The sequence below is a fragment of the Callithrix jacchus genome, chromosome 9, assembly GCF_049354715.1.
Source record: "Callithrix jacchus isolate 240 chromosome 9, calJac240_pri, whole genome shotgun sequence".
Lineage (NCBI taxonomy): Eukaryota > Metazoa > Chordata > Mammalia > Primates > Cebidae > Callithrix > Callithrix jacchus.
Window position 1 is genome coordinate 35138280 of NC_133510.1, and position 17621 is coordinate 35155900.

At 35.7% G+C, this 17621-nt stretch overlaps 1 protein-coding gene across 1 annotated transcript in view; it reads right to left on the reverse strand.

Moving 5' to 3' along the window:
• Positions 1-3101: 3101 nt before the first annotated feature.
• The window catches only part of MUC19 (mucin 19, oligomeric), a 160623-nt gene continuing 146103 nt past the window's right edge, over positions 3102-17621 (reverse strand). Inside the window, 18 exon segments of the mRNA XM_078338154.1 lie at positions 3102-3466; positions 4116-4224; positions 4857-4896; positions 6025-6135; positions 7686-7723; positions 8064-8226; positions 8315-8346; positions 10149-10178; positions 11959-12006; positions 12176-12229; positions 12514-12567; positions 12980-13033; positions 14878-14925; positions 15071-15124; positions 15448-15501; positions 15654-15707; positions 15950-15999; positions 16927-16977. Coding sequence (XP_078194280.1) covers positions 3283-3466; positions 4116-4224; positions 4857-4896; positions 6025-6135; positions 7686-7723; positions 8064-8226; positions 8315-8346; positions 10149-10178; positions 11959-12006; positions 12176-12229; positions 12514-12567; positions 12980-13033; positions 14878-14925; positions 15071-15124; positions 15448-15501; positions 15654-15707; positions 15950-15999; positions 16927-16977 — 1228 coding nt within the window. The 3' untranslated portion in view covers positions 3102-3282.

The window sequence follows — 17621 nt, forward strand, 5'->3', positions numbered from 1 at the left end:
TACCTAGTTTTGTGTATGACAGAGGAATCCATTTCTATCTTTTAAAAGTCAGTGTTATTTTTTTTTCTGTAATCAGCTTAAATCTTAGTAATATGAAGATAGTGGGTCCTCATTTTTGAGGTGAAGGACATGCTGTCATACTTTGTTTACTCACACTAGGAAATAGACCCACCAGGTTTTTGAAACATCAAGAAACCTGTATTGATACAAATGTCTTTCTTAGGTCTACTCACTGGATGCCCTAAGATGTGCAAACTCTAGAGGCACACAGACAAAATGTGAGAGCAGTTCAGCTTATCGAGGTTTTGGTAAAAGCTAGCTCAATGTTTAACTCCAATGGTAGTAGATCCAATGGTTCTAGAAGAATCTATAACAGAAAAGCAAAACCTAGTGGAGGAGCCAATGACAACTTGTAAAATGGTCATAGCAATGGAAGCTTCTGAGCTTTGAGAGTGAGACCACGCTATCTCCAGAGACACTTTTTCTATTTTCAAGAAATACTAGCTTTCTGGCAATACTAAAATAACAAGTGGCCATGAACCAAAGCCCCTCATCCTGGAGGGGGCATTAGATTATCTATGTTGCCGTGGATTTCAGCATTCTCAGCAGCAATCCATCATCCATCCAAAGTCATATATACAAAATAGAGTCCATTCAGGTCTCAAAGGCACAAGTAAGAAAGTGAGATCCATCCAATAATTTCTAAATGCCCACAATGTGCTACTACCTATCTGGCTGCCATATTTCTCTGACTTAATGCCTTTTTCTTAGAGGAGGACTTGTTTATAATCATTTAACAAAGGATGAAAAGACTCAAAGCTAGATTGCCTACAGACCCAATATTAGTGAAAAGTGAGCCTATCCAAGGAATGCTGTGAAAAACAACTATAAAGGAAAATTCTCTATAGCCATTGTGCTTGGCAGAAGGTTAGCCTGAAGTCAGTATTCACATGCATTTCTCAGACATAGCAAATAATTTGTATAGATGGCCCAGGACTTGAAGGGAGAAAAAATGGAGAATGCCAAGAAGGGTTGGGGGAATGATATGAGTAATTCAGAATAGATCCATACCTGAACATAGATGGATGCTTAAAGAAGGAGGTAGCAATTGTAGCAGGAATGAGGGCCATGCATGGGTTCAGCAGCCTAAATTTCCTCCATTGAAGCCCCTTGGGACACCACCATGACAATAATCATGTTATTGTGATATAAATGGAAGACAGTGGTCTTCCATTTTCAAACTACCATGTCAGGCAGCTACTCGGTACTAAGAAGACAACTTTGATCCTTTTCTTGTGGTGAGAAGACAGCATTTATTTTCTCTGAGGTAATGAAGTATGGATTGGCATTTTCTTTTTGTGTCTAATATGCCTAGACAAGCACTTCTATCTATAGGCTTACTGAATACTCTATTCACTGCCATGAAATGCTGTGCAGCATTGCTTCTAACCAAGGAATTTATTTTCAAGTGCAGAAAAGTTCCTATAGAATAAAATCAAAGAAAAGAAAGGTACATACATACATTAATAAATGTATTATGCTTTATTATTCACAGATGGTAAACCTTAAAGATCAGTTTACTGAGCACTCCACCCTGATACCAGCTGAGGGATAACTACCTTCTGAGGTCTGTGTGCTAGTGGCAGGATGTAATATATTAGCTGGACTAGAAATCAACCAACATTCATTTTATCTCCCTTGTTCTGAAAGTCCTAGCTAGCCATCTGAGGTCTCTCATAAGTCTAAAGCAGCTTACTAAGCAGAAAATGCTGTCATTGTATTATCTGGGATGATGAATTCTGACTGTCAGGTGAAAACAGAGTTGCATGGTAAGGACTGAAATGTGGGTATATTGTTGGCTCTGTGCTATACTATTCCCTGAGGTAAAAGCTGTTGAGAAACTCCTACAATCTCACCCATTTGGATTTTCAGGGGCTCAAGCTCCTCATAATTTTTGTGAAATGATGAACTCTGGTATGCATTGAGAATGAGAAAAACCTGGAACCAGTGACAGACATAGAGGAAAGTCAAAGGCCCTGGCACTGACTGCAGAAGTGAGATCTGTAATGCCCTCTCATAGGGAGTCGGGATTCACCTTTGTTGGCAATTACCAGTATACTAACACATCTGTTTTCTTCCTCACCATTAGACATACAGTGTTTGATGATAGTTAAATTTACCACTAGTCCAAGTGATATAGAAAAGTAAAAACTGGTTCATAAATAAGTTATGATAAATTGGATTTGCCTTCATGTTGGGAAGGGGACAGGAGTGTTAATAACTGCACACATTTCACCTGTGTAAATAATTTATCCAAGGCACATTTGAACATGTATGTTCAGGAAGAAGGATGTGTATGAGAGGTAGCAAGATAGTAGAAAGACAGCCATAATGTTAGTCAGCCTCAACCTCGCCTTTCAGCTACCTGCTTCACTGGTATATAATATACAAGCATAGGACTGAGTTAGGTAGGGAATGATATTTATTTTGGTTTTGGTATTGCCGAGTTTGTGGTACATATAGAGCATCCAGTGAGAGACGGTAAATTCAAAGTTGTATCAATGTGTCTGAAACTGAGAGGCTGAGGTTGGTGATATAGACTAGAAATCCTCAGTGTGTAAATACATCTACTTAAATTGATGACATTGGCCAAAGACTGAGTAAAATGAAAAGCAGAACAGGATGTGACTGGAAAACTAAACCGTAGAAGATTGCAAGAAATAAAGCTGTCCACATGATGTAGGGGCATTAATTTAAAATGAAGTCACAGAAAAAAGAAATGATGTCATAGAAACAAGGAGAAAACTGTCTCAAGAAAGGAAGAGTGGAAATGCCGTCAGACCCTGTAGGGAGAACTATAAGGTCACTGGTGACCTGGCGGGAGGAGTGCTAGTAGGATGGAAGGAGTGAGGCAACTGGCATAGGAAGTGAGAAAAGAAAACAAAGTACATTTTCAATAAGTTAAGGGAAGGAAACAGGAGAATGGCATCAGAAGCTGAAGGATAAAAGGAAAACATATTGATGGTTATGATATGATCCGGTTTCTGCTAGACTTGCAGAATTCTTATTGCCGTAAAATAAGTACCCTTGCTCCCAAATTGCTTGTAAAGTTGTGTTTATTTTTCAGATCTAGGCAACAAGAGAACAAAATTCCTCATAATGGGAACCCATTGTTTTGAGCAAGATACAAATGTTTAGTTATTCTCACTCTTTAAATGATTATTTTTGTTCACTTATAAAATAAATACCAGGCCTGTTAAAACGGGGAAGGTGATGTCAGCATTAACTGTACATGAAGGTCGTAGTTGGTTGGCATATGTCTAAACAAGAGCAGGTAGTGATGTGCCTGTATTGGTAAGGGATTGTACTGCCATCAGGACAGTCAAGAACAATGTCTCGGAGTTCATAGTTTTCTTCTCGGCAGCAAAGGCACGAATGTTCCAAGAGTAAGATATCATAATTATACCTAAGAGGAAAATAAGGTAATAAACATTTTTAGAATTTAAAAAATAAATTGACATCGGTGCCTAAATTGTAATTGTCTAAGTGACTCAGCAAGCTTTCTAACCAATGTATTTTCCTAGACCTTGCATTCCCGACACTGTAAAGTTCTGATGTTGCTCAGTGATACTTGGTACGTTAGACCAAGAGAAATAAGAAATCTGAAAGGAAATTATGATCTCATAATTGGAGCATTATGGTGAAAAAAACTAAGTAAAGTTTTAAATATACAACATAATATGAGAATATCTCTATATTAATCTATATAAAAAACTGTACTTAAAGAAAAGCATACTATCTAAATTTCAAGTTTAATTCAAGAAATTCACTTCCTTGCTTAAATATTTTTGTAGTCACTGTATGAAGATGAGTGTACATCTGCTACAAATGTATCATGGTTGGCATATTTAGAAGACTACTTCAGAATGACTCATCACTATTTTCAGTGAATATTTTAATTCTCAGATCTTAATATCTTAGATTCTTCTTTCATTAAGTCCTGATAATAAAACAGTATTGCTCTCACATAAAATTTTTCTGTGTAATGTTTTAAAAGATTCCTTTCCTCCTCAAGGTTACAAAGTTAACACATGATACACATTCAAAGAACTCACTTGACAGTCTTTTCACATTCCCCTGTGCATTTTGCCATCTGAACTCTTTTCTTGCAACCACTGTAGATAACAGTCACATTTACAGGGGAAGATCTGCAATTATTCTTACCTAAAACCAAATGGAAAAGAGAGTCCGAAATGAGGTTTAACAATAGCTAACACTCCATTTTCTTAACCTATGAATAACAGCAACTACTTTACCACATTATTAAGGATATGAACTAGCACCCATTTGCAAGGTAGCTGGTTAATACTCAGATTACTGGTATCTTGTTCCTGTTGTCACTATCTCACTATCACATGTGAAGGGGCGGAAGGGAAAAGAGGAAGGGCGAGAAAGGGGTGGGTGGATTATTTTTGGCTTCCATCAAAAACAGGGGTGGATGAATTATTTTTGACATCCATTTTCTCATCACTGACTATCCTTAGGATCTAATACACTAGTTAATACAAGTTGCTGAAGTCAAAAGAACAAGCTAATTTTTCTATGAAAATTACATTTTACTCCCTTGTAAACATCACTGGTTTTTACTGAGAAGAAGGTTGCAATCCACATGAATCCATAATCATAACACATTATGTACACATATCAAATGGAAATTTATACATATAGGCTAGATTACCCATTGTGTTAAAAATACAAGATACTTTCTCTTAATGATCTGTCATTTTGTTTTAAAGAAATTAAACTTTTGTCAACAGCTTACATTTCCTATATATGCAGAACTTAACTTTACTCACATGTATAGCAACATTTTTTTGAATCATAGATTCTGTCTTCCTGTAGAGGGTAAGAAAAAAAAGAAGAAAAGACTGGAAAACTTGTTCAAAATTTTTCTGCAAATGATATAACATTTCTTAATTTGTTAAAATGCATCACAAAGAAAAAATGGAACAGATGGAAAATCTTATCCCAGATCTAGTAAGCAAGGGCAGGAAAGGAGAGAGATCAGCTTAGTAATAAAAATGAGGCTACCATTTTTCAACAATGGGGAAAGGAAAAATAAGCTTTAAACTAAATTCCTGTTAAAGATAACATTCAATAATATTAAATTATTTCTAATTTACTGAAAAATACTTTAACAACGATAGTACTACAAGACAATAGAAACTCACAATTAGTACCTGTACCTTTGAGAAACTGATTGATAGGTTTAAAATTATAACAAAGTAAAAGCATGATACATATTGAAATCTAGTATTACAACTCTAAAATAAAACTTTAAACCATATTATCAATTATACCTTCAGAAAGAAAAATAACTTAAATCTCCCTTAATAATTGATACTTAATCATTAATATAAAACCTAGTAATATTTGGGGGCATAGAAATGAAGAAAACTGACACAAAGGAAGATCTAAAGAACCCAGATGTGATTATATAGAGATTGGGTATTTTTATAGACAATGATTTGGGCTATTTTTAAAGTTAGTGGGTTTTTTAGTTTAGAAATAGCAAGATGCTTTCTATAATATCTTACTCCTTCTAGACTAGCAGTAAATTAAGTTTTATAAAGGCTGTAAAACATGAGAGCCTGTCTTGATATTAAAAAATATATATATACTTAAAAATGAAAAGTGAACATGTCTGGAATTATCTGGGTTCTGGATATAATGAATTTGTTTAAAAAGTTACACAATCTACAAGATATTTATGTCTGCTAGCCAGACGTGAATGAGATGAATCTGGAATCATCTGGGCTCTGGATATAATGAATTTGTTTCCAAAAGATGAATCTGGAATCATCTGGGCTCTGGATATAATGAATTTGTTTAAATATCTATATAATCTACAAGATATTTATGTCTTTTAGCCAGACAAATATTTCCAAATAAAACAGAAGACAGGTTGAGCTTGTGTTGAATATGAGAACCGAATCTCGGTGTTGATCAGTGAAGATGACTTACTTCTGCACACCAGGTCTGCCTTGGGCAGTCCTGGACTACTGCAGCAAAGCCAGTGTCTCGGCAGGAGTAGGAAACACAGGGGTTGCGGGGGTCATCAAATGAAGCACCAATCTGGGAGGAAAAGCGGGGAAGAAAACAAAGTAATTATTTATCTTGATTTCTTTTTGAGGTTGGCAAGAATATTGGCTAAAAAATTCAAATTCATGTTTAGTGATTTTCCAGAGGCAGTTTCAGTCATTAGGTTAGTAGTAAAGAAAAGATGGTTTGAAAGTCTTCCACTTCCATAAATAAACCAAATTTGTTCATTGAGAGCATAGAATGTGTCAAGATTCTCAATCCTCAAATTAAGATTTACCAACAGGTAGTCTATTTTCAAGAAAGGTTCCTTTATAGTGATGAAGCAGTTAATCAATTGTTATGCTCTAAGCTTAAGGGGAAACAAGAAATCTAAGTGGGGAAGAAAATGGCACAAAATAGGCTTACCGGGTTACAAAAAACAAGTCTCACAAGATGTCTTATGTCTATCTTGGCCTGTATTCCTATACTTTTAAAGCTCTCTGGTATTACTTTATAATTATCTTATGTTCAATATTCAAACAGCAGTTTGAGAAACTGCATTTATTTCATGGCCTCAGACAAGATGAACTTTCTAATGAATTGGAATTTTGCTACTATAAATGATGAGACAAAACTTCCCTTTTGTTCCTTAAATGTCATCCTATTTTGCGTTTAAAAACGATCACAGATTCAAGTCAGATCAACGTTGGAAACTAAAAATTAAGAAGTCCAAGTGGAAATTCGAGTGTGATAAATGGGTTATCAAAGTAAAACTCTCATCGGCTGTTTTATCTGCTTCCTAATATACCACATATATTTCATTTCAGATTTTTTAATGTTTACTATTGCCATTTCAAGTGTGTTAACATTAATTTGAGAATCATCTGATTTTTATGGCTTCCTTATACATTTTTTTCTAAAGTTACATTACTGACCAAAATGTCAAATTAATTGTCAAAATCCAGCCTTGAGTATATCGTGTTGCTGTAGCTGCATAATAGGGTTCTAGCCCTTCGGGTTTTCTATTTGATCTCTGACAGCTTGACCATCTGATCTTTCTGGTTATAATTACAGTTTGACTCTGTTCATTGATTTGAATGTTACAAAGTATGTCTTCTCCATCTGGCAAGGCCCATGGGAAATTTTGTTCAGAAGCTCTACTGCTGAGTAGTTAATGATCAAGCTCTGTTTTCCTTTGAAGAGTCATGGTGAGTGTTACATTTGATGTGCTTTTGGAAGTGAGTGTTGGGAAAAAAAATAAATGGATTCTACTCCATTGTTAGCAGGGTTAAATCTATATACATATATATAAATTAATATATAAAATATTTATACATATTTTAATATTATACATAATTTTATTATGCATAAATTTATATATAAATATTATAAATTTATATATAAAATGTTTATATATATTTGTGTATAATATAAAAACATATTTATATTATACATAAATTTATATGTATAAATATCATTTTACATATATGTGTATATAATATATAAATATATATATATACTAAGCTGAAAGTATCTTGATGTTGCCCAGCATTCAAATTATTCATCTAATTAACAAAAATATTTTAATGAAGAAAAGCCCTTACCTCATAATCAGTATTGTTAAATAAACATGTTCTTGGTTCTGAAAAATAAAGACATTGTTTTATTCTAAAATACTATCATTTCTATTTTTAAAACAAATTGTAGATGAGATCATACACAGCAACCAACTATAATGTTTCTCCTCATAATATCATAGTCCTTCTTCAATCTACTGATTATATTCATAACTGTTAATTCTGGGTGTCCCCCATTCTGAAGATGGTAAGTTTTAAGAAGGCAAATATTATACTAATTCTGTTTTATTTATTACACCTGCCTAGCATTATCTTTGACAAAATTGGTAACTCAAAAAGTATCTCTTGAATATATGAATAGACAATGAATATATTCAATTAAAATAATGCATTATGAATACATACCACAGTGTCCAATTTCACAGCAGGTGTCATTAGATTTGAACTTCACAAGCTTCTCGCCGGTTTTGCATGTGGGTGGAGAAGGACACTCCTCAGGTTTACAGTCTATAGTCTTTGCATCAGTACAGGTACACCTGTGGCAATTGGCAGTCCATGTGTCTCCAGGCTACATATACAAACCATGTTTAGACTTCTATTCAAATACAGGAATTAGAACAAATTTGAATTAAAGTAGAGCCAAACTCCGTACTTACAGATTTCTCTTCTCCCAGTGGACCATGACAAACTGTTAATATAAATGATAAATGGTAATTAAATTTGGCAAAATATAACCATCTGTTATTTATAGATAACCACCAGGTGGCCAATACTGTAATTGGCATTAGGATCTCAGAGTCGCGGAATTACAGAGGATTTTATGGTGCCTTAAGGTGAATAAAACCACAACCACCTGCTTCAAGCAAACTGTTCCCAACAGGCATATCCTATGTTTATAATCCTCAGCAAAGGAGAATTCTTAATTTCTCCTGGCAGTGGTCAATAAATCTTATGGCTACTAACTGACTTACGAGTCTGAATTTTGAAGTCTGACTTCTGCTTTTTCAATCCTACAAGTCACCATGACTTCATAATTACCAGACCCAAGGGCCCTTTCTTAAAGTTCTCTGCCATAGTTGACATTGTTAATTCTTACCTTCTTGAAAACTGTTCTCCTTTCTTCAGATTTAATATTCTGAAAGTTTTGTCTTTGCTGTCAATTTGTCTTATTCCCTCTCATTTTGCCTCTCTTTCCTCTATCTCCACAATGTGCACAGTAATATCAAATGAATGGCTCTAAAATGTCCAGCTCCAGTCCAGACCTCTCTCATAGCTTTGGAACCAGTTTTCTCTCCAGCTATAGACAGAATCCGGGCAGACCTACAGAAATCTGAAACTCAATGTGCACACAACAGATTGTATCATCTTTCTCTCAAAACTAGCTTATCTTCTAGACTGGTTTCCTTCTGCTAAGGATAGAGCTATACTTTAAATCATTCAAGCTTAAAATCTAGGAGCTATCTGATTTCTTCCTTCTTTCACTGGCATCAAATCTACTGCCAAATTCTGTACCTTTACTCTTGCATTCATTTCTTTCTTTCCTTATTCTACTTGCTACAATGCCACTTTAAGATTTTATTAAATTTTCGATCTAGCATAATCTACTAGCTTTTTTTAAGGGGTTACCCTGACTCAGATCTCATTCTGATCCAATCAGGTAATGTCGTTTTTCTAAAGCCTAATTCTTACCTCATTATTACTTTGACAGCCCCTTAAGTTATATAAAATAAACACTTTAGTCTAGCATTCTAGCTTTCAAGATCTCTCATATTGTGATTCAATCTCACCTTCTCAACTTTGTCTCACTTCTCTCATTTGCATGCCCTGTACTAGTCTATATAGTGTTCTCAAATTCCAATACTGTAAAGACATTTCTGGGGATACCTTAAAATAAATATACAATATGAGTGACATATGATATGCACTCTCTATATACGACATAGTTTATGTTTTTACATGGAAATTTATTTTCTCCCTGATACAAACATTTCCTATTCCTTTGAGGACCTTCTTTCTCCCACTAGGTACTAAGGTCAGAAAATTATTTTTTAGTATTTCTTTTTTACTTACCGCATTGTCTTGAAAATGGTAGGGACTTAAAGTTCTCTAAAATTATGTAACTCTAGCTAAACTGATCTCTTTTTCTACTACAGTTCATCCTTCAAGCTGTAATTACTTAGTTTTTAAAAATGCTCACTATCAAGTGACAATATTTTGGTCAAGGTATCATAATTATATGAAACCTTTAGTAGGTAAACCTTGTTTTGATCTAAATAACAAGGTATATTTGTTTGGTTGGGCTTCATTGGTTTGTGAATGAGGAAATGAACTCACTATTTATTTGTCAAATAAAAGCTAAGTTAATCCAATACAAGTTTTCCTATTTTATAACATTTCCGTTGCTAGTGACTTTTACAAGTGTGACTCTGAAATTGGATTTACAAGAGAAACCATTAATGCAGAATGATTCTGAAGTCATGGTATTCTTACCTGGAGCTGGTGGAAGTGATATTAGACATTCTGTATAAAAAGAGGAACCTTAAATTAGTCTCTGAAGTTACTGAAATAGCACTGGGCAACTATAGTTATTTAATTCATTATTCTATTGCTGAAAATAATTGTCTAGATAGCCAGTCTTACAGAGAGATATGTTCCCATCTATCTCCCCATCCTGCTCCTCATGGTATTTGAAATTCCACTGTACAGAGTATTGCCTTTGGACCTCAAATTTTAATGAGAGAAAAGAATCAAAAGAAGAAAACATCAAGGTAAACTCTTCAAAAATGTTTTGGAAGGCAGTTCTAATGAATGAAACAATAAAAGAGGTTAAAAAGGGAAAAAAGGTAATTCTGATACAGGATAAAATGAGTACTATTAATTACCCAGTTTTAGTCATTTAAGAACTTTTATTCTCCTTATCTTCTTGAAATACTTCAATTTTGCTCTATCTTCTACGCCAACAAATGCTTTAAACTGGTAATATATATCTTTTTAGCCTTTATACATCACATATTTTAGTCAATCCAACAATTCACTCATAAATTTTAAGTTTTATTCCAAAACTTCTAAACACAAACTTGATATTTTATGCAACTTGGCCAGGCACAGTGGCTCATGCCTGTAATTGCAATACTTTGGGAGGCTGAGGTGGGCAGATAATTTGAGGCCAGGAGTTCGAGATTAGCTTGGCCAACATGGTGAAACCTCATCTATGCAAAAAATACAAAAATTAGGTGGGCATGGTGGTGCTTGCCTGTAGTCCCAGCTATGAGGAAGGCTGAAGCAGGAGAATCTCTGGAACCCAAGAGGCAGAGCTTACAGTGATCCAAGATCATGTCACGGCACACTCTAGTCTGGGCAACAGAGCAAGACTCTGTTTTTAAAAACTACCAATAAAAAGGCTGACCTAGGAGCAACAAAATATTTGAAAAGAACTTAAGATTTCTACAAGTTTAGGTAAAGTGACAACTAATAAGCCCAAAATATAGATTACAAAATGAATTAAAATATAGAAATTTGGGGGATCAAATGTCTCTAACTCTTTACATTGGGAGGCTAAGCCAGGTCCTAATTATGAATGCTTTGCAAATTAACAGAAACCAGCAATAGGAGATTTAAAAAAAGATCTATTAGGAATAAATACAGGAGAAAATATTCCCTGACCAGTATTGCAAGAGTTCATTGAAGATATTTGTAAGAGGAGTCATAGAGAACAGTCTCCTAATCAATATATCAGTATCCAAGTAATTTGTCCACTCTCCGATCATGTCAGTCTCTTGATCAAATCTTTAAGGGTATCCCATAAAGATAAAGCCTTGGTTAAGTTTGGTTCTTTATGAACTTTCCTCTACTTACGTTTTCAATCTCATTTTCTCCCCAGCCTCATTCAGTCATTGCCAACATCTGCTTGATTCCTGAACTCACCCATGAGGTCATATCTTTCTTTCCAAGGGCTGTTTGGCAGGAATACCCTTCCCATCCATGCCAACTTTAAACTCAATCATCTCATTTCTCATGCCTTTACTCCATACTACCAATTGGCAAGCAGAAATTAACACTCTACTCTCACTCCACCCCCGGGACCTCATTTTTTATGCATATTTTTGAGTATCACTAAATATATGCTATCTGTGCCCAAAAGAATTTCTTCATCCCATGCACACAAATTAAAAAATGGCAAGTGCTGCATCTTACTGATGTTTTGCTTTTAATGTCTGCTAGAGAGTTTAGCACATATAAACTACTAAAGAAATATTAGTTGAAATAGTCACAAAGAAATTAGGGCTCTTCCTGTACTGACCTGTTTTATTTTCAGTTTCTTGTTCTTTGGTTGTTACAACAGTGGTTTCTGAGAGGAAATAAAACGATGGTATTGTGATTTTTAAAATTAGAATAACATACACATTTCAAGTCTGTGTTTATGTACATGCCCAAATAATGGCACAAATTCATATTCAAGGACAGCTTTGTGTGGAACAGACAATGTATTCCTGTTGAATTGGATCATTTCATTTTACCTGGCTGGGATACTTGTGGTCTTGTTGTGACTCCAGCTGCAACCAAGGTAGAGCCTTGCAAAAGGAAATTTAAGACATTATATGACAAGCACCCTCATAATTCCCTGCTCAGAATTTTCCATCTGCATGAAGAAGTCTTTAGGAGGGGAGCCCCAGTGAAAGTCTGACCCAAAAACTCACAGAGGAGATAAAAAAAGGTATCTTTAGTGGAATTTCAAAGTTGTGTTCCAAGAGGAAGTTGAATGCTATTATCCTGGCCTCTGTCTTTCACTTCTCTCCTACCCTCCTCCTCCTAATTCCACTTCTTATGTATAATCAAAGCCATACCGTTCACTCACCTGTTTGCACTCCAGTTCCAGAGGTTTCTTTTACTGCTGTGGAAGCTGTGACTGCTTAAAAAGGAACAACAGTGGTGACTACAGGGGACTGGTGAAGCTAGAGCTTAACTTCATTTAAAAGCAGTTTTTTATTCTGCATGTTTTAGATGGACAGATGAAACTATGTATTTGTACATGATGTTCTGAAGAATTACGTTATACCACCCTCTTAGCATTTTTCAAGAATATATTAACTGTAGTCACGATGTTGTACAATAGAACTCTTGAACTTACTCCTCCTGTCTAACTGAAATTTTGTAACCTTTCACCAACATCTCCCCGCCATACTCAGCCCCACAAATACAACAACCCCAACCCCAGTAACCTGTGAGAACTGCAGATAAACTATCCTGTGAGAACTGCAGATAAACTATCCTGTCTTCTGAGGTGCCACCAAGAAAAAATCATTTATTACTATTGCACTTACCTGTGGTAGGAGGTCCAGGAGCAGTGGTTGTGTCAGATGCTCCCTTGGAAGAAACTAAAATGAACAAGAGAAGAACAATAAATATTTTCTGGTTTTTGTTTAAACCAGAACAAAAAGGTTCTGGTTTTTGTTCTGGTTTAAACAAAAACAAGAGGAGCATTTACTTAAGACACCTGCATGTGGAACAAGAGTCTCAAAGCACTTGGAATATACTGACACATCTACTAATGCTAGCTCACACCCCCGCCATGGAAACACTAAGAACTTCCTATGGTAGCAATCCCTTGTTCACAGAAGATTCTCCTATGGCCCTGATATATTTTTCACTTCTGGGTGCCCTTTCTCTAAGTGATGAGAGCTTTTGTCACACTTAACTCTATACATTTTTCACTTCTGGCACCCCTTCTCTAAATAACTAAGTCAATAAAAACAAGCAATGAGGAAATGACTCCCTATTCAATAATTAGTGCTGGCATAACTGGCTAGCCATATGCAGGAGATTGAAGCTGGACCCTTTCCTCGCACCATATACAAAAATCAACTCAAGATAGATTAAAGACTTTAATTTTAAACCTAAAACTATGAAAACCCTGGAATATAATGTAGGAAATACCATTTTGGATATAGGCCCTGGCAAAGATTTTATAACAAAGATGCCAAATTGCAACAAAACAAAATTGACAAATGGGACCTAATCTAACTAAAGAACTTCTGCACAGCAAAAGAAACTATCAACAGGGTAAACAGACAACCTACAGAATGGAAGAAAATACTTGCAAACTATGCATCTGGAAAAGGTGTAATACCCAGAATCTATAAGGAATATAAACAAATTAACCAGCCAAAAAAAAAAAACCCTTTTAAAAAGTGGGCAAAGGATACAAACAGACATTTTCATAAGAAAGCATACACATCACCAACAAGCATATGAAAAAATGCTTAACATTACTAATCATTAAAGAAGTGTAAATGAAAACTGAAATGAAATATCACATTACACCAGTCAGACTGGCTATTATGAAAAAATTAAAAAAACAACAACAGATGCTGGTAAGGCTGCAGAGAAAGGGAATGCTTAATCATTGTTGATGTGAATGTAAATTCATCCAGCCACCATGGACAGCAGTCCAGAGGTTTCTCAAAGAACTGAAAACAGAACTACCAGTTGACCCAGGAATCTCATTAGTGGATATCTATCCAAAAGAAAACAAATTGTTCTACCAAAAAGACATATGCACTTGAATTTTCATCACAGCATTATTCATAGTAGCAAAGACATGGAATCGACCTAGGTGCCCATCAATGATGAACTGGATTTTAAAAATGTAGTATATACACACCATGGAATACTATGCAACCATAAGAGAGAACAAAATTATGTTATTTGCAGCAATACAGATGTGGCTGGAGGCCATTATCCTAAGTGAATTAATGCAGGAACAGAAAAACAAATACTGCATGTTCTTACTTAGAAGTAGGAGTTAAATATTGGATACTCATGGACATAAGGATGGCAACAATAGACACTGGGGACTACTAAAAAGGGGAAGAAGGAGAGGGGAGGGGTTGCAAAATTGACTGCTGGGTACTCTGCTCAGTACCTGGGTGACAGGATCATTCATACTCTAAACCTAAGCATCATGCAATATACTCAGGACATGTAACAAACCTACACACGTACTCTCCAAATCTAAAATAAAAGTTGAAACAATTGAAAAAATAAAAGGATAGTGTATGGAAAAAATCAGTCTGAAGAGCAAGGGCCCAAGCTTGATTTACCTGACATAGCGTTTGTTCAAATGAAATACAAAATCCTATTTCTGCCCATCTTCCTATTCATTCATCACTACTACAAACTCGAGCAAAGAACTGTTGAGAACCCAAAGCAAACCACTCACCAGTTGCTATTCCAACTCCAGTTGTAACATCTGTAGAAGCCGTAGCCTCTGAGAAGAAATAGGAGAAAGTGGTATAGAATGCAGACATTTGGAAAAATGTGTAGCAGTATTACTTTATATAATATCTCTATGGGAGCCATTAGGTCCCCGGAAGTTCACATAGGCAGGTTTCTCCAACTCTTTTATGACTTACTTGTGTTGGAACTCCCAGGTACAATGGTTGTACCAGTAGTTATCCCAGTGGTAACTGAAATCACAAGAGGAGAGAATCAATTTGTGAATTCCCTTTTATCTAAAATTAGGATTTGGTTTTTAAAAAAAATAGGTTTCTCAAGTGAACTAAAAGGTTTATATCAGGAACGTTTTTGCTTTAAGTGATACATCATGCATGGTCTCATTATGTCATTAATTTGCAAGTTTTAAGTAAAGGAAAATTCACAGGGAGTAAACTGTTAATTTCCTGGTAATATGTACTTAGTGACTGAGTAAAATGTCCACTAAGTTCATTATAGCCCATTTGATTTAATTTAAGATGAAAAGAAAAATAATTATTTGATTGCTAGTGCCCACCTATTTTACTTCCAGCCTCAGTGGTTCCACCATTGCCCAAAGAAGTTGTGGCCTCTAAGTAAAAGGAGAAAAAATTAAATTCAGAAGAATCCTATAACTGAGACAATCTGGTGGTGTTTCCAGGGTATGGTAAGGAGTGTATATGTTTAGGGGGAGGGACTCAGTCATATTCCTGACTGAGGCCCCTTTTATTCCTATTAGGTTACCTGTATTGGAACTTCCAGATGCAACTGTTGTGCCAGAGACTATACCAGTGGTGCCTAAAGCAGGGAGAGAGAAAGAACCCAAATGGTGATGCATTTACCATCCCAAGAAGAGCATGGCCAATATAACTGTCTATGACTTGAAAGCAGCAGCAGACCTTCCTTGTGCTATCCTGTCATGATGAAGTGTCCTCCATTTTTAAATTCAGAGTCACAGTAAACACATTAGTTCATAGTCCAGCCTTATTTGCCTCCTTACAGTTAAATGTCAGAGGTGTCTGGGTCTCTTTCATGTTTACCTGTTTCACTTCCAGGGTTTTGTCTCTCAGATGTGCCACTGGTAGCTTCTAACAACATTAAGAAATGAAAACAATATTTGTGTAAAGGTATTCAACTGGATTCAATAAACTTATAACATCTGAATTCCAAAACATGACAGATCTAAACCTCCAGAGTAACTTCTATCTGCTGCCTTAAATATGGCTATATGTATTTATGTTGCCTTTGTATGTACCAGAGTATAGCTTGAGTGTTAAAAGGAGAATCTTTCTGGACTCTGAGCCTCTTTTTCTATAATTAAAGTATAAGGTTGGGACCCAGGAGAAATAATGTGACTTTATAAATATAAGCTTTGTTTAACAAATATCTCTGAAAAGACAAAAACCCAATGTAGATTTGTAGGAACTCAAGAGTTGCCAATGCTTTGGCCAGGTGTGGCAGCTCACGCCTGTTATCCCAGCACTTTGGGAGGCCAAGGCAGGCAGACCACTTGAGGACAAGAGTTCACGTTCAGCCTGGCCAACATGGTGAAAACCCATCTCTACTAAAAATTAAAAAAAAAAAAAAAAAACAGCTGGTTGTTGTGGTGGACACCTATAATCCCAGCTACTTGGGCTGAGGTAGGAGAATTGCTTAAACCCTAGAGATGGAATTAGCTGTAGGTCAAGATCACACCACTCTACTCCAGCCTGGGCAACAGAGTGAGACTGGCACAAGAAGATATATATTTCTCATTTCTCATTATTTCTCTCATTCATATATATATATATATATATATATTTCATTCATATTCATATATATATATGGTTGCCAATTCCACTTTCATTGGTTACTCTTCCTTCCATGGAAGTTTAAAAAGAAATAAATACAAAGAATAAACAGAAAGAAATTAGTGTGGGCTAACAGAAAATCATCAAAAGATATAATGTCTCATTGCTTCCAAGTTAGCCCCCCAACGAGAAAAGAAAATAGCATCTGTTTCCTCATTGACTCCCCTGTGTTGGAACTGCTAGGTGACATGTTGCCAGAGACCACTCCAGTAGTACCTAAAACAAAATGGAACGGTACCACTATATCAAGTTTATTCTTATAATAAAGGCGCAATCTATAATAGAATGAGGCAACTACAGAATCCTTCATTATGAAAAAAGACCATTTTCAGGGATGGCCTGTTCCAAAGTTATTTTGTGTGCTTTCAAATGTAATGCTCCATTCTCACTATAAATTTGATGGGGGAAGGGTGCAGTGTGAGGTGGTGGTGGAGTCTCAATGAGAACATCTCTTTTTCTGGGCCGTCAGGAAAACAAAGGTACTTTACTTACCTAGTTGAGTGCTAGTGACTTGGCCACCTGATATCCCTAGAAGAAGGAACAAAGCAGGATTGATTACCTATCGAATTTTCATTTGGGTAAAATATTGGTGTTGTAGAAATTGCAGTGTTCTAGAAGAGTTGGGAGACATGACAAATGAGTGAGTGATGATTTAGCATCATGGTTAAGAGGATGGATTTTGAAGCCAGAGTGCCTGAGTTGAGATCTGTTGTTTACATGCAGTGTGATCGTCAATAAGTTAGTTAATATCTTTGAGCCATAATCTGTGGAAAGTTCTCACAGACTTTCTGGATGAGAAAACAATCTGTTCCTCATCTGGAAAGTCTGTGAGAACATCAGTGCTTACCTCACAATTTGGGAT